Source organism: Herpailurus yagouaroundi, unplaced genomic scaffold, assembly GCF_014898765.1.
Source record: "Herpailurus yagouaroundi ecotype Mexico unplaced genomic scaffold, PumYag 198, whole genome shotgun sequence".
In the NCBI taxonomy this organism is placed as follows: domain Eukaryota; kingdom Metazoa; phylum Chordata; class Mammalia; order Carnivora; family Felidae; genus Herpailurus; species Herpailurus yagouaroundi.
In genome coordinates, this window is record NW_024412429.1 from 15,980,806 (window position 1) to 16,004,639 (window position 23,834).

The 23,834-nt window shown below is 40.0% G+C and overlaps 1 protein-coding gene and 1 long non-coding RNA gene across 5 annotated transcripts in view; both read right to left on the reverse strand.

Moving 5' to 3' along the window:
• LOC121013309 (uncharacterized) overlaps positions 1–6,304 on the reverse strand; it is a 16,790-nt gene extending 10,486 nt beyond the window's left edge. The window contains exons 1-2 of one of the 2 annotated variants that reach the window (XR_005782628.1): positions 6,256–6,304; positions 222–306 (exon numbers count right to left, since the gene is read on the reverse strand). This is a non-coding gene — a long non-coding RNA (uncharacterized LOC121013309). The other variant, XR_005782629.1, reaches the window with a different exon arrangement.
• Positions 6,305–6,392: 88 nt separating this feature from the next.
• DCPH1 (damage control phosphatase 1) lies at positions 6,393–23,763 on the reverse strand. Of its 3 annotated transcripts, XR_005782627.1 has the most exons (6): positions 23,633–23,763; positions 21,539–21,644; positions 20,885–21,129; positions 15,045–15,210; positions 10,251–11,749; positions 6,393–6,437 (listed from the first exon to the last, which is right to left on the reverse strand). XR_005782627.1 is itself a non-coding variant. In XM_040448880.1 (5 exons), exons 1-5 carry the CDS (start codon positions 23,674–23,676, stop codon positions 10,982–10,984), a joined length of 1,329 nt encoding a protein of 442 aa, XP_040304814.1. In that variant the 5' UTR covers positions 23,677–23,763; the 3' UTR covers positions 10,005–10,981. The 3 variants fall into 3 exon arrangements, 2 of the variants coding, with proteins under 2 accessions (XP_040304814.1, XP_040304815.1); XM_040448880.1 differs by lacking the exon at positions 6,393–6,437 and having other exon boundaries at positions 10,005–11,749; XM_040448881.1 differs by lacking the exons at positions 6,393–6,437; positions 21,539–21,644 and having other exon boundaries at positions 10,005–11,749; positions 23,633–23,753.
• Positions 23,764–23,834: the final 71 nt, after the last annotated feature.

Sequence of the window (23,834 nt, forward strand, 5' to 3'; positions counted from 1 at the left end):
TCTACAATTATGGAATATTTTCAATTGTTGTAACCGAAAATAAATCACATCCTTCGGTTCTTACCAACATATCCGATTATATCTCTATCAATCTATCTGTAACATTAAGTAGCAGAATAATCGAACACCTAGCTGGAAACCACATGGTTAATTAGTGACCGAGTTGGGACAGGCATTCAGTTTCCTTGCCCCAGTTACCAAGGCTTTGAACAAGAACCCACCTCAGTAATGGAAGGTAGTGATGGATCTTCTCTAAGATCACCATTATTGGGGTTTCAGAAATTCAAATCCCTTTCTGTTTAGGAACTGACGGGAAAGGAAACAGAAGTATAGAATTAAGGCATATTTTTACAGATTAATATAAAAGTGAGCCTCATTTCATTTGCTATGGAAGACAAGGCAAGAATTGAGATCATTGATTTGAACAGATTTGGGATTCCACCAAGATAGCACAACCATTTTTATATCATCCCTCTGGTTGGAAGAATGAGCCAGTGCATTCTTGTGAAATCACTTCCATCTGTTCACAAAAATAATTTCCCTTCAAAATAACTCCCCACTTGTTTTCAGCTGGTTGGTGGCCTGAAAGATGAGAGGCTTCCATTTCATTGCTGGATCTGCTGATGCTCAGCCCTTTGCACCAAATTCTTAGAGACGGCTCACTCTCCCAGTGTGATGTGCAGCCTGTTGTAAAATTCCACGAGTTTGTATGTGTCCAATGGTACAAAATGTAATGATACAGAAAAACAATCCCTATTTCTGCCCCGCCCATTCCTGATCATTATTCTAAAACGTTATCATTGATATTTAGAGCTCAGGTTTTTTTCTACTTCTACTAAGCCTTCAACATACTAATCATTTGTAGTATGACTTATGATGGGCATAATCGCGTGACTCAAATTTCCAATGATAGTATATTTACTCATTTTTTAAAATAATTAATTACGTGCTAATTAATTATGCTAAAGGAATAATAAATTCAATAAAAGCCATAAATTGGGGCGACTGGGTGGCTCAGTCAGTTAAGCGTCTGACTCTTGGTTTTGGCTCAGGTCGTGATCTCACGGTTTCTTGGGTTCGAGCCCCACATCTGGCTCTGCACTGGCAGCATGGAGCCTGCTTGCGATTCTCTGTCTCCCTCTCTCTCTAACCCTCCCCCACTAGCACTGTCTCTGTCTCTCTCAAAATAAATAAACAAAAAAAAATTTTTTTAAAAGCCATAACTTGAGTTTTGGAGTTTAGCAGATTGGAGTTTAACTTTGGCTCTATCATTAACTAGTTAACTGGCCTTGTGCCCAGTTACTTGAAATCACTGAGACTCAGTGCTCCCGTATGTATAATGGAATACAAATATTTGCCTCCAGGATTTTTAGGAGGATGTCATTCCACATTATGAGTAAAGCACTTAATACTGAGCCTGGAACATAGTACTCCACAAATGATATGTATTCTGACTATAGCACGTCTATATATACTTCATATTCACTGACTGTCAATAATTATCATAAAATTGAAAACACATGTAAAAGAAATTGTGTTGAATTTTACTTCTTGCTTTATACTTTAAATGGCTTTCTGACTTCTGATTGTCAGGATCTTTAAAATATTTTTAAGAGTTCTGGGTGGCTCAGTCGGTTAAGCATCTGACCCTCAATTTCAGCCCAGGTTATGATCTCACAGTTTATGAGTTCAAGCCCTGCATTGGGCTTTGTGCAGATGGTGTGGAGCCTGCTTGGGATTCTCTCTCTCTCTCTCTCTCTCTCTCTCTCTCTCTCTCTCTCCCTCCCTCTCTCCATTCCCCTTCAGCTGTCTCTCTCTCTCTAATTAATAAATAAAAACTTTAAAATACATAAAGAAAATAAAATACTCTCAAGAGTTCTAAATAGGAAAAAACATTCCAAGTACTTTTTCATCTCTTAAAAAAATCTCCTAATAGTAAAGTTAAGGACAACTCAACCCATGTGCACATGTCACATCTTTCATTTCTTTTATTTTTTTTAAGGACCCCTGGTAGGTGCCAAGCTGGATAGTAGAGGATTAGCATTAAGTGAAGTTTGAGATGGGAAGAAAAAATGCTGTATAATGTGTTTCCTCTTCGGCTCAAAACAAAACAAAACCAAAACCAACCAACCAAACCCTATAAAAATAAATCCTGTCAGGGCGCCTGGGTGGCTCAGTCAGTTAAGTGTCCGACTTCGGCTCAGGTCCTGATCTTGCAGGTCGTGAGTTCGAGCCTGGCATCAGGCTAAGAGCCTGGAGCCTGCTTCAGATTCTCTCTCTCTCTCTCTCTCTCTCTCTCTCTCTCTGTCCCTCCCCTGCTCACACTCTGCACTCTCTCTCTCTCTCTCTCTAAAATAAACATTTTTTAAAAATTTAATAAATCAATCCTGTTATGGGGCGCCTGGGTGGCTCAGTCGGTTGAGCGTCCGACTTCAGCTCAGGTCATGATCTCGCTGTCCGTGAGTTCAAGCCCCACGTCGGGCTCTGTGCTGATAGCTCAGAGCCTGGAGCCTACTTCGGATTCTGTGTCTCCCTCTCTCTCTGACCCTCCCCTGCTCTTCTGTCTCTCTCTGTCTCAAAAATAAATTAAAAAAAAAAAATTAATCCTGTTACGTCTTCCGCCAGCTTTATGAAAAGGAAAGGAGAAAAATCAGAGCAGGTGTTCTTAACTGTTTTTGTGCCATCAACTTCCCAGATAAAGTGTCTTGATTTTTGACATAATAATGAAACAATAATTTAAGATAACTGTAATGCAATAGGAAAGATGTATGATTTCCACAGGTGACAAAGGTACAGGTACCCTTAATATTGCTAAAGTTCAGGTCTTATATACAAAATGGAAGGAAATACCTGAGGAAGCCAGGTAAAAACCTAAAAATGTGCTCATTATAATTGCAACTGTTTAAATATAGAATAATATGAAAGGAAATGAGTTGAAAATTTGAGATTGAATTATAGACATTCTAAAACTTTTTTTTTTTTTGCCAATATTGCTGCAATTAAAAATCATTAAAGATCATTAAACCATGAAAAAATTTAAACGTGACATAAAAAACTGAAGGAAATACTAAATTGCAATTTGGGATTAATGAAAATAAAGATGACATTTTTTCCCAACCACGTTTGCAGACCGCCTGGATATTTTTTTTTTTAACTTTATTTATTTATTTTGAGAGAGAGAGAGAGAGAGAGCAAGTGGGGGCAGGGCAGAGAGCAAGGGAGAGAGAATCCCAAGCAGGCTCCATACTGTCAATGCAGAGCCGGATGAGGGGCTCGAACTCACAGACGGTGAGGTCATGACCTGAGCCAAAATCAGGAGTCAGACATTTATTGACTGAGCCACCCAGGCGCCCCCCGCCTGGATATTTCTGATGAACCCCTTGGACACCACTCGAAAAATTTCTACACTGAAAGCATACCATGCCCCATTCCTATCTTCTTTTTTTATTAATTTTTTTTTAATGTTTACTTATTTTTGAGAGAGACAGAGACAGAATGCAAGTGGGTTGGGGCAGAGAGAGAGGGAGGCACAGAGTCTGAAGCAGGCTCCAGGCTCCAAGCTGTCAGCACAGAGCCTGACGCAGAGCTTGAACTCACAAGCTGTGAGATCATGACCTGAAGTCGGATGCTCAATCGACTGAGCCACCCAGGCGCCGCACATTCCTATCTTCTTAAACGTAAGGTACATTTGGAATATTTAGTTCCCTTAAATTTTCTCAATCACAGTAAAAATTAATTTGCTGTATTAAAATTTACAAAACAAGGAAACAAATGTGGTAGTGCTTTTTCCCTTCGAGCAAAGGTTAAATGAACAGAAAGCAATTATTTTTACTTTCTTACAAAGTTTTTTTCTAGTGTGACTTTTCTATATTGTTAACAGAATTCTATTTCTTTTTTTCTACTTTCTCCGAGTATTCATTTTATTTTCAAATTCATCTACTTTGCTATATTTCTATGATAAACCACTATAATATTTTGTGGCAAGGATTATATGTATACATAAAATTTTGGCCAAGAAAGGAATGAAGTTGAAACCACAAGAATGTGTGCAGTCAACAATGAAAATTATACTGTGCCAGTTCTTGCTAAAATCTCTGCTAAATAGTAGAAGGAAAATCCAGCCACTTTATTATGCTAAAGGATCTCCCCCTTGTGCCTAAACTCTGTATTGAACTTAAGCAGGATTGAAAGTCATGATATATGGCATGACTTTAAAAAAAGAAAGGAAGGAAAAAAGTGACTTCCCTTCTCATATCAAGCAATTACTCAATATTGAGGGTTTGGGGCTACAAGTCTAATACCATTCTAGCATGACCAGAATAATTGAGTGGCTTCAAATAATTTGCAGTAACTGAAGACTTGCAAATATTTTTTTAAATGTTTATTTATTTTTGAGAGAGACAGAACGCAACCAGGGGAGGGGCAGAAAGAGAGGAAGACACAGAATCCAAAGCAGACTCCAGGCTCTGAGCTGTCTGCACAGAGCCCAACACAGGGCTCAAACTCACAAACCTTGAGATCATGACCTGAGCTGAAGTCGGACGCCCAACCGACTGAGCCACCCAGGTGCCCCAAAGACTTGCAAATCTTAATGAGGGTTAGTTGTCTGAAGATGTTCATTTCAGCCTTTTTTATAATAGCAAAAATTTTGAACAATCTACATAGCAAAAGAGAATACGATCTAGTTCTATGATGAAATGTTTGTAACCATTACAAATCACATTTTTGAGGAATTTTCAACAACGGCAAATTGATCACAATATAATATCGAAGGAATAAAACAGTATTCAAAGAGGTATATATTTATGGAAAACTCCCAATTATATAATATATACTTCTTTATTCATTCAACAAGTACTAAATGATCTAATTGATCAGGCTAACAGAACATTTCATCCTTCAGACTTCAATCTGGTGACCTCAATCACTCAGAGGTTTAAAAAATTATTTAAGGGGTACATGGGTGGCTCAGTTGGTTAAGCATCTGACTCTTGATTTCAGCTCAGGTCATGATCTCACAGTTCTTGGGATCAAGCCTGCTATCAGCACAGAGCCTGCTTGGGATTCTCTCACTCCCTCTCTGTCTGCCCCTCCCCGACTCTCTCTCTCTCTCTCTCTCTCAGAATAAATAAATATTCAAAAAAGCATTTCAAATGCTAAAATGTATCACCTATTAATCAGTCATTCATTCCACCAACCCTGTGTGGGACAAACACAAAAAAGCCACAGTGGGGAGCTGCCCCAAGGAATGCACAACTAATGCGATTCAACACTTTAGAAATGTCTTCTGTACGAACTGATTTTCCTCCCTATTTTCTTTTTTTTTTTTTAATTTTTTTTTCAACGTTTATTTATTTTTGGGACAGAGAGAGACAGAGCATGAACGGGGGAGGGGCAGAGAGAGAGGGAGACACAGAATCGGAAACAGGCTCCAGGCTCTGAGCCATCAGCCCAGAGCCTGACGCGGGGCTGGAACTCACTGACCGAGAGATCGTGACCTGGCTGAAGTCGGACGCTTAACCGACTGCGCCACCCAGGAGCCCCCCTCCCTATTTTCTAAAAGGTCTGAAAATGGAGCGGATATTCTATAAACTAAAAGGAGGGGATGTGACCCACCAAGGAAAATCAGGAAGGAAGAACGAGGTGAATGGTGGTGTCTAAGGGATGGCTCAGCCTAAATTTATGTTCCACTCACAACAGTATCTGTCTGTGTGCAAGTTACCCTGCAGGAAGGGAAAAGATCAGGTTTTACAGAATACCCAGATGGCCGCTAGGGGGTGCCAGAATGCTAATATCTCTGCGTGACTCCTTTTCCTAGGGGACCCGGGATTTGAGATTGAACATAGTTCATGTTGACCAGAAATAACTTTTCCTTTTCCAGTAAAATGGTCAGAATGTGACAGGTTACATGATTAATAGGAGACCAGGGATTAGAAATCAAGTATTTATGAGTCCCAGGCCATTACTGAGTCCCAGGCCAGACTGCTACCCAAGGGGAAAAAAACAAAAACAAAAGCCCCCACAAACTTCTATCTCTCCAGGAGGGACTAATCAGTGAATTAGAAAAAAGTAAAATGACAGCAAGAATAACAAGGAAACCAATTAACCGGACAAAAACTCCAGGAGCTGGAAAAAATACTTCGGAATTAAAAAAAATAAAATAAAAATTACTTTTCAGACAGTACGATCCTGCTTTTTTATCTTAGAAATGTAGAAAATATGTCTGTCTATGGAGGAAAACTTAGAAATACATACATAAAGGGGCGCCTGCACGGCTCAGTTGGTTAAGCGTTTGACTCTTGGTTTCCGCTCAGGATATGATCTCACGGTTCCGTGAGTTTGAGCTCCACGTGGGGCTCTGCACTGATGGTGTGGAGCCTGCTTGGGAATCCTTCTCTCCATCTCTCTTTGCCTCTCTCTCAAAATAAATAAATAACCTTAAAAAAAATGCATACATAAAAATCAACAGGGGTATTTAAAGGTGATAGGATTATGCTCTTGTTTTTCCTATTTTTCCCTTCTGCTTTATTCATTTTCTATAATCTCAAGACATCACTGATTGCTTACCATAAGAGTCAGACATTACATTAAAGCTTCATTTAAGTAGTAAGAGATGCATGTGTAGAAGTGTTCAGTCTTTCCCTTCCCTACCCTCCAGTTCAGAAAAGAGAGAGAGAGGAGAAGAAAAGTTTTATGGAGGGAGAGATTCCAGAACAAGACTCATTGGGGGGTTTGGGCAGAAAAATGGGTGGGAGAGGGAATTTTAATAAATAGAACTCTGAATTGTTTTTGATCCACTCTGGAATTTTCTTAAAATATAAGTAAAGAGTTTGAACTATGTTGATATTGTCTTTTGTGATGGGTGTTTCTTTTACAGAAACATGACCGTGAGGTTGAACAACCAAGGTCTGGCTTGATAAAGATTCAAAAACATTACTGCATTTTATCCAACACAAAATACACCTCAAATTATAGAAAGAAAAAAAAGCTGGATCATTTCAATAAATCTTGTCCATTTGCTGGGGCACCTGAGTGGTTCAGTTGGTTACATGTCCGACTTCGGCTCAGGTCATGATTTCATGGTCTGTGAGTTCAAGCCCCGCATGGGGCTCTGTGCTGACAACTCAGAGTCTGGAGCCTGCTTTGGATCCTTTGTTTCCTTCTCTCTCTGTCCCTCCCCACTCAAACTCTGTCTCTCAAAAATAAGCATTAAAAAAAAAAATCTTGTCCACTGTTGTTTCATCAGAAAGTAACATAAACCCATGGAGTATAAACCACCAACCTCACCTAATTATTTACCTGCCCTTCATCCATATTTCCATAGTGTACATAAGATACTGGGTCTATGTCTTGATAAAAATGTATTGCATGAAATGTATAACCTGCTGTATTCAAGAGCTACTTCATGCTTAACCAAGTATGACATCAGCAGTTGAAACAATTGCAGATGCTATTTTGGGAGTTTCCCCAAATCACTCAGCTCTTCAGGGGGAACACCACCCCTAACTGACCTCCAAGCCTGGTGGGTTGAAATACGTGAGGGAGCGGAAGACTATAGACAGAGCCCTGACCGTTGGGTGTTTCAGTCCCTCACTGCAGCGGCCCTCAAGTGGATGTTAAGAAGCAGTTCAAAAACCAAGGCTTTGCAACAAAAGAAAAAATACATAGAAGGACTTTATCAAAGTAGAAAATTTTGGTGCTGCAAACAATGCCATCAAGAAAGTGACAAAACAACCCACAGAATGGGAGAAAATATTTGCAAATTATGTATCCAATGAGACCTTGTATGCAGAATATATAAAAACTCTTACAGCTCGGTAATAAAGATAATCGAATTTTAAAATGGGCCAATGAATTAGAAAGACGTTTCTCCAAAGAAGATATGCAAATGGCCAATCAGCTCAAATACGCTCAGATATGTTAGTCATTAGGGAAATACAAATCAAAACCACGAGAGACCACCTCACAGCCAGGAGCACAGTTGCCATGGGCTCTAGCATGTACTTCTAGGCGTGTCCCCAAGAGGGCTGAAACCCAAGAGGACTGAAAACCTACAGCTACAACTGATGACCTTGAAGCCAGTCACGAAGACCACATATTTTCTGATTCTTATTTATATAGGAAATGTTCAGAACAGGGAAGCCCACAGAGACCAAAAGTCAATGACTAGTTGCCAAGAGCTGAGAAGAGAATGAGGAATGACCGCTAACAGGCACAGGGGTTCTTTGAGGAGTGACAAAAACGTTTTGAAATTAGAAATCAAATTTCTGGTCATGGTCGCACAACTGTGAATATACTAAAATACCATACACATTAAATGGATGAATTGTATGTGAATTACATCTCAAGAAAGCTGGTTTTAAAAAAGATTCAAAAACGAAAAAGGGACCCTTGTGCACCGTTGGTGGGAATTAAGTTGGTGCAGCCACCGTGGAAAACAGTATGGAGGCTCCTCAAACCATTAAAAAAATAGGAATATATAGGGCGCCTGGGTGGCTCAGTTGGTTGAGAGTCCGACTTTGGCTCAGGTCATGATCTTGCGGTCTGTGAGTTCGAGCCCCGCATCAGGCTCTGTGCTGACAGTTCAGAGCCTGAAGCCTTTTTTGGATTCTGTGTCTGCCTCTCTCTCTGCACCTCCCCGGCTCATGCTCTGTCTCTCTCTGTCAGAAATAAACATTAAAAAAAAAAAATTTTTTTTAAACAGGAATATAAAAATAGGAATATACCCAGTAATCCCCCTATTTACACAAAGAATAAGAAAATACTAATTGAAAAAGATATATGCACCCCTATGTTTACTATAGCATTATTTATAATAGCCAAGATATGGAAACAACCAGGGTCTACTGATAGATGGGATAAGTTATGTTATATGCACACACTCATGCACACAGTATCACCCATCCATTAAAAAAAAAAAAAAAAAAAAAGAGGTCTTGCCATTTGCAACATGGATGGACCTAACCAAGATCATGCTAAGTAAAATAAGCCATCGAAAGACAGATAATCACATTTCACTTGGATGTGGAATCTAGAAACAAGAAAGGCAGAAAGAGATTTTTTTATCTTTTTTCATGTTTACTTTTGAAAGAGGGCAGGGAGAGGAGCAGAGAGAGGGGGAGGCAAAGGATCCAAAGCAGGCTCTGCGCCCTCAGCGCTAAGCCTACTGTGGGGCTTGAACTCGTGAGCCATGAGTTCACGACCTGAAGTCAGACACTTAACCAACTGAGCCACCCAGGAACCCCAGAAACATAGAATAGGGAGATCGACCTGATGGTTGCCAGAGAGAGGGGCGTGGGGGATGGGCAAAAGGGGTGAAGCTCCCCTCTGAGCTCGTGGGGAGCAGAGAGTGGCCCAATCTGTTGTACACCTGAAACTAAGGTAACATTGTGTGCCAACTAAACTTCAATTTAAAAAAGCCAACCGGTGAAGCTACAGGTGGGTCCCACCCCTGCTAAGCGTTTGTTAGACTTCCATCTAGAATCGACTTCCTCTTCCGTCGTGCCACTCTTCTTGTTTGCTCGTTTGCTTCTGTGCTCTTATAGGAGGGGGTGAACTAGTTCCTCACGAATCCTAAATTCATGTTCTTAATACAACATAATAAAAACAAAAAAATTCACTGCTTTGGAAAATGTGATTATTACATTTTCCCACACTGTGGCTATAAAGTCAACACAAATATACTCATTTTCTAACTCATGTCAAGTGTCTACACTTACACTATGCTCAGTATTTTAGTAACTTAATGTTTAAAACAGGAACACACATAGGTAAGAGTAAATTCAAAACGTGCAGCTTTATATAAATATTTGACATAGCTTTTTAAAAACACTTAGCAAGGTCATAGACTATAACCTCATTTAGACTAACCTCATTTATAAGCGACATAATTTAAGAACTGCTTTGGCAACACGTACATTATGAGTTTCTTTCTTAGACCTCATACTTAATCATCCCTCCTTGACTTTCACCCACTGGAAAAAATAAAACCAACAAGATTTTCAGTGCAATTCATTTTATTATACCAGTTCAGGAAAAACATTTCCAGGTTTATTTCCAATTTCAGTTTCAAAGCAAACTGACCTGAAACTTAGTCTTTAATATGAAGTAGTCACCAAAAAATGTGTAAGCATGTAAAAAATTAACTTGTTGGTAGTACTCCAAATTCAATGCACAAGAATCTTTTTTATCTAAAGCATTTTTTCTAAACTGCAGACCAATCTAAAAATCTGTTCATTTAAAACACTTACGTGTTAAAATACTACATTTCAGTTGATCATGGACCTTGCAAATAGAATGTAAAAAGGTACCACGGTTCTTCAAATACCAGTTGTTTCTGTTCAATCTTGGGTTTCCTAGTGTCCATTCCGCAGGTCAATCAAAATACAAAGGCGTGCAAATAAAACAGGGTATTTAAAAGGAAATAAAATTCAAGGAGAACAAAATTTAAAACTAACTTATGAGGTAAGTAATCTTTACGTCCATTGTTCAAATGTCACAGCTGTAAGAAATCCCTCTCTTTTCAAAGCGTATTTAAAATGTCTTCCCAGAGCCCTTATTTTTAGAGCGCCAAAACAAGTTAAATAAAATCCCATGCTTGTAAATACCATGCAGCATAGCATTAAAAGAATGTTAACGAACTTTAAAAGCAGAATTCACGCATTATTTTACTTTCTGCCCAATTAAAAATAGGTTCATTAGTACCACTTGAAATTATGCATTTAACTTGAAATAAGTTACCAAAATGCCAACAGAAACGTAAATCTCTGTAACTAGCTTACTCCGTCTATCTCCCAAACAATGTCGTGGGGCAAAACGTTCGAAGAGAGAAGCGTCCAGAGTGCACATACGGGAGCACCGAGAAGCCAGGCTTCCCAGAGCCAGGCAGAGCAGCCCCGTGACTCAATTCGCACACTGCCTTTCTGGGGATGCCAAGCGACTGTCAGATTTTTCCAGACAACTTAAGACATCCTAAAGCAAGTCAGAGCGGAGCATCAAACTGAAATATTCCATACTTCCCGGTGGTCATCCAGTTGGGCTCGGAGGCTGCGAGCTGTTCAGCTTGCCCGGGCTGCAGCCCCACCTGAACCTCGGCCTTTAATGTCCTTACACTGCAGAGAGGGGCAGGATGGAACCCTCGCAGAGCCTGATGAAAGGGAATGGTACATGCCCACTTTCTATCGCCTGTCAGCTTCCTATAGTTCAAATCACCCTTGAATAAAATTAAATGTGCCTTTTGTAGTTCGGCATATAAGTCAGGAGCAACCTGAGACATTACACAGAATTCATGAGGAAGAGTCCAAAATATATGATCATGGTAAACCCATCTGCCCATTTTAATAGAGTTTTCCCAGTCGGCCCCACACTTGGACATCCACTTGTGATTAGAACCTTTCATTTGTTCAATTAACCAGTTAAAATCATGGACAGTAGTATCAGAAACAAACCACGGAATAGTTTTTCCATAAAAATGGATCTCGGTAGCCAGTTGAGAGCACAACAGAAAGTCAGCTAATACTAAATCCGTAACGAGTTCAAACCCAGAATTATCCAGAACAACATCTACTCTAGTAACAGACGCTTTTTCTCTTGTTTTTTTGCAGTTGTTAAGCAGTGACCAAAGATGTTCCATGTCATTCACTAAAATGAAAGGTTTTAGTTCCTCCACAGAATTTATTATGTTGGTTCTCTGAGAACTGGTTTCCCCGCCCGATAGAGACAGATCACATTTATTGCCCCACAGCGAAATCTGAAAAAGAAAAAGTACACAAGTTTTACCCTTCTTTTGAATAACCAACAAAACCTCTATTATGTAAAATGTGGGGCAAGGGGTTGCTAAAACTATTCATAAAATTTACTTCTACAGCAGTCTTGATGCAAAATATCCATCAGATCTACACTTTCTCTAATAATGCAAAGATTGTTTATATCATGATGTATAATCGAGATTAAGACAATGAAACATTTAATTGGTCACTAGGTAATAAACTTTTTAAAAAACTGATCTGAATGATTTTAACGATCCGTGTTGCTTAATCAGAAGGATTTTGCATCTTGCAGATAAGAGAATATGATACACTGTGAAAAGAGGCTACAAAGTTTATTTAAAAATCCAAAGTCATGAGAAAAATAAGTTCCTTTTTCCCTCCTCCCACTCCTACCCAAACGGCTCAGTTTTTTTTTTACTAGTTATATAAAACTTAGGACCAGGCAACTTCTCTGGGATTTAGTTCTCTTACTTGTAAGATAAAGAAATTGGGCAAGGAGAATGTCTAAAGACCTCTCCAACTCTAATTATGTTATTCTATTTTAAACTGAAATAACACTCCAGCTTAGTTTATAGAAAATGGCATGCAGCCCCTCCTTTTTAAAGCTCTAATTAAAATTACATGCTTAGGAGTACAGGCTCTGGAATTAGATAGACCTGGGTTCAATTCCCAGCATTTCCAATTACCGACCATTGGTAAATTACAATGGTCCCACAACTGAAAAATGACGTAACAACAGCACTTACCTTGTAGAGTTACTGCGAAAATTAATCGACATAGTATGTCTAAATAATATACCCAATACTCAATAAATGTTAGCCAAAACAAACTCTACTTGTGTGATTCAAAATAAGAGGAAAATGCGTGTTCCAACCAAGAATATTATTTTAAAAAGATAAATGAATGGGGGCACCTGGGTGGCTCAGTGGGGTAAACATTCAACTCTTGATCTCGGCTCAGGTCATGATCTCATGGTTCGTGTGATCGAGCCCCACATCAGGGATTCTCTGTCTCTCTCTCTCTGCCCCTACCCCACTCGTGCTCTCTCTCCCTCAAAATAAATAAACTTAAAAAAAAAACCCACAAAGATAAATGAATGGATTTTTTAAGTGCAAGGCTCAAACAGTTAAGTGTCCACCTGACAGAGAAACAGTGGGGTCGATGACGGCACTCCTCAGCGGAGGTGAGGGTCTCTGCCGGCCCTCTGCAGGTTTCCTGCACCCCATCTTCCAGTTTGTAATTCCACATTAATTTGTGCCATTAACTGACTGTCTATATTCCCTCAAGATTACAAGTTCTGTGATAGCAAGTTCTATCTGTTTTCCTCACCATCACACGCCCAGCATCCAGTCTTTGACAGAGCAGGCATGAAATGTTTGTGCGGACAGGGGTGGAGTTCCATGGCTTCTAAAAACAGACCAACATTCCCTGCAAACCAAAACACCTTCATGTTCTGGTAGGAAGCTAAACTGCTGGTGATCCACCATGAGCGCTAATGGAAGGCAACTTTTGGCCTCCGTTACTTGGCCAGACTAGATGACAGAAAAGAGAGTGGTATTCCTTCTTCTTCACAACTTATTATATTACTTACGGGACAAAGACATATTCAAGGACTATTCCCGGAAACAATGGGCTAGCTAGGGATAAAGACTGATATGACTATTGCTTTTCCTTTTTCTTTTCTTTTTTTTAAGTCAAAGCTCAGCATAAAGGAATAGTTCCAAAGGGGGGAGATGACTAGGCTTATTATTTAACGACACCCTGACAACTTTCCTTCCAAACTCAAAGCAAGCCGTTCCCTCTTAATCACGCAGCCTACTGTGCTTGCCCTCAAAGTTTTACCAGACTCTGCGGTCTCTGCTTTCACAGTGTCTCCAGAATGCTGGTGACATTGAACATGTCTTCTCACGTGGGTCATTTTAATAACAGACTTCCCGGTGTCTAGCCTTGTGCCCCTTCAGTGTGTCCTGAGAAGTAACCCTTGAAACAAGTTCATCCTTGTTACTCCTCAGACGAAAACGCTCCAATAGCTCCCCAGTGCTTGCAATGCAAGTAAAAACCAAAGTCCTCACCTTTGCTTACAAGGCCTCTGTGGCCCTTCCACCCCCCTTGCCTCACCGCTCATTTCCTGCAGGATCACCTGGCACCTTCTCTCACACCCCCGCAGGTCCCTAGGCAGGAACGTTCCCCTAAACATGCATGGGACCCACGTCCTCACCTGCCTCGGGTCTTTCCCCATCACCTTCTCAGAGGCCCTTCCCTGGCAGCCCCACTTCACACTACACCCCTGCACCTCCCCCACCATCCCCGGTTCTCCTGCCCTGCTTTACCTCCTTTCGTGGCATTTTCTAATAACATCTTTTTCTGGGGATGCTTCTGACTTTTTCTGGGAGATGAGGGCTGGGGATACTGTCATGTAAAACCACGTATTTTCAAATAGTTCTGATTCTAATAACATACCTTAAATCTTCGGATGTTTTGAATGAGAATTAAAAGCAAAATGTAATACAAGACAGATGAAGGAACGTAACAAAGTCACGTTAAACAGACCACTGACGACCTGAGCGTTTACAGCTGATGGTAGCAGGAGGCTGTTCTAGGCTCTGTGCTTCACGCTGACAGGACTGAATCTAGTTTCATTCTCATGTCAAATGACGAGGTATACGATGCCGTCCTTATTTAACAGACGAGAAAACTGTAGCTCAGAGAAGTGAAGTGACTTGCCTCAGATCCAACAACAAACAGAACCAGCATTCAAGCCCAAGTCGGGGTAGGCTGACCAAATGAATGTAAAGTATCCTCTCAAGAATGACACAAGCAATGAAGCCAGATGACGCCTGTGCCACTAACATCACCTCCAGTCGAAGAAATTTCAAAACTCATTTTCAGAGATTGAGTGGATTTTTATATCTTGAATAACACTATTACTAAAATGATAAAAAATGATCAATTACAACTTAAATGACAATATATACACACGTGCTCTGTTGCTAAATCAATCCCAGTTTACTTTTTGACTGTTTAAATACAGGAGGGGCGCCTGGGTGGCTCAGTCGGTTGAGCATCCGACTTCAGCTCAGGTCACGATCTCGCGGTCCGTGAGTTCGAGCCCCACGTCGGGCTCTGGGCCGATGGCTCAGAGCCTGGAGCCTGCTTCCAATTCTGTGTCTCCCTCTCTCTCTGCCCCTCCCCCGTTCATGCTCTGTCTCTCTCTGTCTCAAAAATAAGTAAACGTTAAAAAAAATTTTTTTAAATACAGGAAATTACCACGTTTACCTGAAGAAGTTTGAAAAATTCATCTTTCAGCTGATTTTCATCTAGGTCTTCAATAGTTGTTCTCAACTCTTGTAGGTGAGTACACAAAGCAATGAGAGATTCCTGTGACTCAAAGAAATTTTGCTCTTTTGATTCTTTAAATACATCAAAGTCATCGATTGGCGGACTACAAGAGGAGAAAAACGTAAACGAAACATTTATAGAACTCTGTACCTTCTTTTATTTAACATTTGGGTAACTGCAATTCTTTAAAGGAAAGAGAATAGAAGCATCTAGTCTCAAAAATTAGTGGTAACAGATACTACATATAACATAGATCAATTACAGAAAAACAAATAATTATCAAATTATACACACTAAATCAATTTAATCCAATTACACAAAAACAAATCCCCAAACTCATTTTCGTTAACTGTCAGAAGTTCCCTAATCAAAATTTTACTGGAATTTTAAATAGTTGTAGCGACTCTATCTGTAATTATTCACCCAGTATGGTTTCCAGAGCAAAAGGAGAGAGAAACAAAAATTCAAAATAATTGCTTTAATTTAGCAGTTTTTGGGTGCTAAATGTGGCAGGGTTCCGAGTTACAAACATATGCATATACTTGAATCCAATGTGCTAATCACCAAGAGAGTAAAACATAGAGTACTATGGGAACCCAACAACTACTTGAGAGAAATCAGAAAATACAAATATAAGTTTTATTATAATGACAAATTTTGGTCACGTATATGTAGTTTCCTGGGGTTTTTTAGGTCAACTTTTATTCCCAAGTTGACTTTGACCAGTGGTGATACATGTGCTGTGGCTACATCTTTAAGCTGTCTGTCCAATGAGAGATCAATACCAGCCTAAGAGAAACATAACCAGCAAGGTATAAATAAGAACATCATAGACTTCACAGAACCAAATATAAAAGGTATTCAGATCATCTGATCTTCTAAATTAGCAACTTTTTCCTTGGATCATCTACCTTAGGATAAAAACAATGTGACTGCTGTGGAACTGATTTAAAAAAAAAAAAAAAAAAAACATACCAGAATTTACACATCCACATGACTGCTGTCTCCTTCCAGTCAGTCACCCTGGGAAGCGAGACCCTTATTCTGAGGATGCAGCCATTGCTCAAGCACTTCTGGAATTCTCTTCAGAACCTGCAGCACACTATTACACGCCCTGTCAGTGATAGCGCCTCTTTCTCCTCTGGAGGTCATTTGGAACCCAAAGTCACTCAGAGCAATTTCAGTAGAATGATGTGTGCAAATCAAATGGAGTGAAAGATTCTTTTTCTTTTTTTTATCAAAAATGAAAAATGACTAAAAAAGGAGGAGACTAATTTCTTTTTGAGGCTTGTAAACTGGCTCTGAAGGAAGTTCCAAAGAATTTAAAGATATTTTTAGCAATGGCAGCATTGCTGAAATAAATCAGTCTTTCAAAGTGACTTAAAAAAAAAAAAAAGATAAAAATTACTTGGATGCACAGATTCAAGCAGAGAGGTCTGCAAACCGCAGCTCGCAAACCCAGTGCGGGTCACCTGTTTTGTATGACCTGTGAGCGAAGGATGATTTTTACACTTCTGAATGGTTATACTTGCTGACACGTGAAATTCAAATTTCAGTGTCCATAAATGAAGTTTTAGGAACACAGCCACGCTCAGTCATTTACGTACTGTCCGTGGCTGCTTCTGCACTGCACGGACAGAGCTGAGCAGCTGCGATAAAGATCACATGTCCCCCCGCCAGCCCATAATATTTACTACCTTGCCCTTTACAGAAAAATGTTGCCAATCCTTGTTCTGGTGTTTTATTAACACATCATTAAAGTCACACCTCATTTTAAAAATGAGCCTTAAATTTGGGGGAAAAAAAGGGTTACACGTCCAACTCTTGACATCCACTCAGGTTGTGATCTCGCAGTCATGAGATCGAGCTCCATGTGGGGCTCAGTACCGAAGGGAGCCTGCTTGGGATCTCTGCCCCTCCCCCACTTTCTCTCTCTCTCTCTAAACTAAAAAAAAAAAAAAAAGCCTTATTCCTGTATTTAAGAGTAAACTCACACACTTACATTTGATTCCTGATTTTAAATTTTTTTTTTTTTAACGTTTATTTATTTTTGGGACAGAGAGAGACAGAGCATGAATGGGGGAGGGGCAGAGAGAGAGGGAGACACAGAATTGGAAACAGGCTCCAGGCTCCGAGCCATCAGCCCAGAGCCCGACGCGGGGCTCGAACTCACGGACCGCGAGATCGTGACCTGGCTGAAGTCGGACGCTTAACCGACTGCGCCACCCAGGCGCCCCTGATTCCTGATTTTAAAATGTTTACTATTTTAGAATCTACTGAGGCCATATATGTGCATACACTATGACCCAGGGGTTCACTCCTAGATATAACCAAACAGAAACACACATATATGCTCACTAAAAACATGTGTTTGGATGTTTGCAGCAGCATTCTTCATAACCCCAGGCTGGAAACTACTCAAATATCCATCAACAATAGATAAACAGATTGTGATATAGTCATATAATGCAACACTATGTACCAATGAAAATTGTTTACATTTATATGCGACAATACGGATGAGTCTCACCAACATTAATGCTAAATGAAAGAAACCGGACAGAAAAGTATATCCCATATAATTTCATTTAAATGCAGTTTAAAAGCATGCAAAACTAACACAGGTCAGAATAGTGTTATGAAGGGCAGTGATGTCAGGACTGAAAGGGGCCATGAGATGGGTTTCTTGGGTCCTAGTAAGGTTCTGACTCTTGATGGGGGCCCTTGGGACATAAGTGTGTTCTGGTAAAGATTGTTGAATACTTAAGATATGTTCTGGATGGGGGCATCTGGCTGGCTCAGTCCATATAGCATGCAACTCTTGATCTTGAGGTTGTTGAGTTCAAGCCCCACATTGGGTGTAGAGATTACTTAAAAAAAAAAAAAAAACTTAAAAAAAAAAAAAAGATATGTTCTGAATGCATATTATACTTTAAGTTTTACTTCTTTTTGAGAGAGAGAGAGCACACAAGTGGGGAAGGGGCAGAGAGGGAGACACAGAATCCAAAGCAGGCTCCCGGCTCTGAGCTGTCAGCACACAGCCTGATGCAGGGCTTGAACCCACGAACCATGAGATCATGACCTGAGCCAAAGTCAGATGCTTAACTGAGCCACCCAGGCGCCCCCATATTCTACTTTAATAAAAGTTTTAAAATGCTTGTTTTCTCCATACTCTCACTTTTCAACATCTGAAGTATATTTACTTAATAATTTACTTAAATTTCACATATGGCTGAGATTTTGTCTTCAGACTTGCAGATTATTCAACTATTTAACGCTGAGAAAAACTAAAACCAAACATCTTGACAAAAAAAAAATTACACGCATGTTTCAATATAAGGGGCAAAATCAACAGTGAAGGTGTGCTTTGGGATCCTAGAAAAGCTAAGAAGACCCTTCTTTGGTCACTGGAACTATCACTGGCCCAGGGCAGGAATTCCTCCTATGAATTGGGACGTTTAAAAACGATTTCATTACTACTTCTGTGGAATAGTACTTCCTTACACTGACCTAAAACCTGAGTTTGGATACAAATTGCCTGCCCCAGCCACCTTAGATCACCTTAGGAGAGGTCTACATCCATGAGAGATTAGTAGTTTTGTTCCTGCCACTTAAGGCTAAATTTGCCTTGAGTCCTTTTAGCAAGCTGTTTCCGGACCAGTGGCTATCAATCCAGGGTGTGCAGTCTTCCGAGGTATGGAAAGAAAAACTGATGCCCAGGCCCCACCGCAAATTAAATCATCAGTGTTTAATATAATGACTTCAAAACCTACATGTTAAAAAAATCTTCTCGCCCAACTGAGTTATAAACGTGTAGCCAGGTTTGTAAACTTCTATTGTAAACTTCTAACCTGGACTTTTTTATTCTCTGAACCTGATCTACCTCCAAAGGCAAACTCAGAAACACATTCCTTTTACCTTTCTAACTTCCAAACTCCACCAACTCCCTACAGAGAGCCACCCAGACACTTCAGCAGCATGGTATTGACTAGTAAGATGGATATTTCCTCAAGTTATGAAACCATCACCCAGAATTTCAGACTCGCCTTAGTCCTTGACAAGACACCCAAATCCACTACTTGGAAAAAGATGGTTTCATGAGGGCTCTAAACTGATTTATACAGAACAGGGTCAAATACTGACTGGACCATTTACTAGTCATGTAACCCTGGAAAAAGTTATTAATACCACTGAACCTCAGTTTCCTCAGACATCATGGAAACATAGTAATACCTATACTTCACTGGGTTGCGAAGTAACTGGAACACAGCCGATGTTCAGCACATGGCAGCTCCTAGTATTAGCTATAGTCTTGTTTAGATGCCTTCCACGTGCCAGGCAATGTGCTAGATTTTTAACAGCGCATTTTTTTGCTTTTAGAGCAAAAGTCCTAAAATACACTTATTCAGCAGTGGGTGTGAGGTCAGAAAAAATAATTAATTTAATTAAATAAACTTATCAGCAAAAACAACAAATTGTGACTTGAAAAAATAATTTCTGAAGTCAGAAAAAGCTAATGAATAGACTCAAATTATGCATGTTTCCCAAAATAATTTTTTTTATTTTACTATTCGTGCTGATTTGATCAACTGCTTTAAATTATCCTTTGCTATATTTAGGAACAGATACCAAAGAATTCCTTAGTTAGCAAACCTGTATTTTTGTAACTAGCGAGCTAAAAGGATAATCCCTATTACATTTTCTTCTGCTCTTTAAATCAGTTCTACACCTGAATTTTCCTAGGAAGAAATAAATTAGTGCAAACAAGCCTACAAAAAGTGATTTTAACATGTGTTTAACTTTTAAAGTCTGTTTCTAATCTAGCCATTAAAAAAAAAAAAAAGGCCTAAAAATTAAGATAGTACATAAAACCCTGTAGTGATTCACTGTTCTATTGACTCCTTACCCCAAATCAACTCTGATCTATTACCTATTTTTATAAACAAAACATGCTTACTCTGTCCTGTCTTGTTTTTTTACAGAAATAATTATTTCATATTAACATTTTTTGATCAGTAATTTTTATTTTTGAGAGAGAGAGAGAGCACACAAGTAGGGGAGAGGGAGGGAGAGGGAGAGAGGGACAGAGAGGGGGAGAAAGAAGGGGAGGGGAAGGAGGGAGGGGGGAGAGAGAATCTTAAGCAAGCTCCACACTCAGCAAGGAGCCCAATGCAGGGCTCGATCCCATGACCCTGGGATCTTAACTCAGGAAATCAAGTTGGGATGCTTAACCAACTGAGCCACCTGGGTGTCCCAGTACAATTCGTTTTACTCTAAACTCTTCATAAGAATTTTTATTCAGATATATTATTTTATTCAGATATTAGATCTTATGTCTATTCTAAACAACTGGGTTATAATTGCTAAGAATTTACTATATCAATAACATTTACAGAAATATCCGATACTCTCATTAATATCTGCTGAACTGAATTCTGGCTTCCACTGTTAATCTTTAAACTTATCATTCTAGGGGCGCCTGGGTGGCGCAGTCGGTTGGGCGTCCGACTTCACCCAGGTCACGATCTCGCGGTCCGTGGGTTCGAGCCCCGCGTGGGCTCTGGGCTGATGGCTCAGAGCCTGGAGCCTGTTTCCGATTCTGTGTCTCCCTCTCTCTCTGCCCCTCCCCCGTTCATGCTCTGTCTCTCTCTATCCCAAAAATAAAAATAAACGTTGAAAAAAAAAATTTTTTAAAAAAATAAATAAACTTATCATTCTATAATTTTGTAAAAGCATTAAGTTCTCTAAACATTTATTATCTGATGTTATATGCTTACCTTTGGATAATTGCTTCATGAATTCTACGATACATGTAGCACTCTACAAACAACCAAGGTGAGTAAAACCACCTGGGTTTCCCATCATTTTCATTTATAAGACTCTGTTGATATTCTAGGTACTGATTCCATATGTCAGTATCAACAAACTTCTCAACAAAAGGGATTATTGGTTTATCTGTTTGCAATTCATTTCGTAATTTAGAAAGAAGAGAAATTGCTTTCTTTTCAGCTTCTGTGCCTTTCTGCAGAAACACGAAAAAAAATTTTAAATATTTCAAAAATATAACTGAATACTCTATATTTAAATAATTTGTATATGCAAACAGTTAATATTATACAGAAATAAGTCCTCTAGGTTAACATTTTTAAGGTCCTAAAGAAGGAAAAAAAATACTAGACTTCAAAGCTACATTTTGTTTTTTACAAACTAATATAAACATTGATATTCAGAATTCTTAAGTTAAAAATCAAAGAGCACACACATTATCCTGTCTTATCTATTCTGCCTTTTTTGTTTTGTTTTGTTTAAGCTTCTTCTTAAAAACCAGAGTTCTTATCTTCAGGAGGAATGATTGTTACCACAGACAAAAAACAGCTATTGTGTTTCTGTTAAAGGATTAACAAAAAATTAAAGTTAAAACACAATATTACCTCTCCATGTTTCTCAAAAAATTCATTTTTATGTCGATGCAATGTATCAATAGCTTTGGTTAAGATCTGTGGTATTCTGTCTTTAATTGTAAGATATGCAAACGATCTAGAAAAGAGAGCCACATACACAGTATATTACTTAGCATTAATACCAACAGATTGGCCGTGGTTGTTTCTAGAACAGCTCATTTGAATTCAAAGCCCTTTGCATACAAGCATTATAAAGTAAGCCAGCATTGTTTGACTACTACAATAAGACATCGGAAAATCAGCAAACTTCTCTGGTGTTACATGTCATGAAAGCTAACAGTCTTTGTGCCTCTAATCCCAGGTTCTCCCCTGGAGCCTGTGCCATCAATCTTATCTTTCCCATTCTAATCCTGTTATTTTCTGGAATCAGAAACTAGTTTAACAACATGACAGGACAGAAAAAAGATCATCCTAAATATCAAACAGGCTCTACTCCAGGGTTATTACTAACTTCACCTACTTGGAAAGATGAACGAGGCAATGGATGTAAAATTGCCTGAGAGCATCTACTGTACTAGAGGAACATAAAGAATGAAAGCTATTTAGGAACCTACTTCTCACTTTTCTCTTAGTCTATATCCTTAGCCATTTTTTTCTTTTCAAAGGTTTTCTCTGCTCTCTTCTCTACCTGCATAAGGACTCCTACTCTGCCCTCAAGATGTTACCATCTCACTCTCGCAACCCCAAAATCAAGAAATTTTCGAGACGTGCCAAAGAACAAAAAAAGCTGGAAGAAAAACTTGAGCATACTTGAATTTTAAAAAAAAACTGGAAGATATTTTTTATTTTAGACCTACAAAAATCAAGATTTACAGATTATCATTTTATACAGAAATAACTTTTTAAGCAAATGCACAGGATTCCATTAGAAAAGACAGATTTTAGGACACGATGAAATTCTGTGCATTTTTAGAGCACAAAACATAGCTGATCAGTTCATTTGTATCTTCAGATTACCAGACACAAAGTACAACAGTTAAGTTTTGGAGGAGTCAAAAGTCAAATTGCAGATTTTCCACTGAGGGAGGAGAGAAGGAGGGGTGTCAGGGCCCCTAACCACAACCGACCCCCACCTTGTCCAAGGGTCAAAAGTACTAAATATCCTCAGTATTTCCTCAGAGGCCTGCATCTGTGAGGGTAAAGTCCCAGGTCAGGACTAGGGTGGAGCCAGAGGAACCCAGGACTCAAAATTTAAGGTTCCACACACTTCCTTCCTTATATTTTGCATGACTCTCAATGATTGCCTGCTTAAATTTGGGGCCACTGGTGCCTCTCTGGTCTCCATCCACTCCGAGTAAGGTCAATTTCGCCTAGGAGCTCCTCCTCCCCCGCAGCCCCCCCCCCCATATTTTGCAGTAGGTTATATCTCAAATATAAATTTGGCCATTCGATTTATGCAAATAAATATGTATTTTTTTACGGTCGTCCACAACTTGATGTAGAAATCTGTGACAGGACGCGGAAAACCAAAAGCTGCAGGCATTAATAGGGAGACCACAAATTAATCTCACCGGCAATAGGAAGAGACACATTTCTCAATAGAGCTGAGATTCCTAGCTTTTGCAAAAAGATTTTAGCCCCCCAAAGTGCGTTTATTACATAAGTGAAAAATGATTAAAGCTATGCCGCTGCAACACGCTGAAAGGGGACAGAGGAGGCATAAACTCGCAAGACAGTCATGAGGAGTAAAAAAGCAGCAACATCGGATCACTCGAAAGACAACACAAATTAAAACATAAGCCACTAAGAGGCCCGAACAAGGACAGGAGGCGGCGTGACCCCAGGACTTCGGCGGGGTGCGCAGCCCGCTCCCAGCAGTCAGGAAGAAGGCGGGAAGCCGAGCCGAGCCCGGAGCCCGGCCGCAGCCAGCAGGTGCGCCCCCGCCCCGGGCCGCCTCGTTCCCCGGCCGTCCGAGGAAGGCGAGCAGACGCGCCGGGGAGCGGGGCCCTGAGGCCCGCCGCAGCTCCCCCGATGGTAACCCACAGGTTCCCGGCAAGGCCCGGCTTTCCGCAAACAGAGCAGGAAGAGGAGCAGGGGCGACTGGGCGAGGAAAGCGACACGAACCCTACGTCCTGTCCCGACAGGGACGCCGGAGACCCCGCCATCATCTCCACGCTGCCGGCGCCTAAACTCGCGTCGCACCCGCCGCAGGAAGAGAGGCGGTGCCAGCGCGAAGGAGGAGCTGAGAAAGGGAGGGACGTGGGTTAAAAAAAAAAAATGCTTTTGAATGAAAAAACTTTATTTGGTGCCCGTACGAGAGACAAAC

Excerpts from the sequence above, each read along its gene's own strand:
- DCPH1 (XM_040448880.1), bottom strand. The coding sequence starts at position 23,676 with ATGATGGCGGGGTCTCCGGCGTCCCTGTCGGGACAGGACGTAGG. Across the intron at positions 21,645-23,632 it reads CTGTCGGGACAGGACGTAGG|ATCGTTTGCATATCTTACAA; the intron begins GTTCGTGTCGCT and ends TCTCTTTTCTAG. Across the intron at positions 11,750-15,044 it reads AATTTTTCAAACTTCTTCAG|ATTTCGCTGTGGGGCAATAA; the intron begins GTAAACGTGGTA and ends TTTCTTTTTCAG.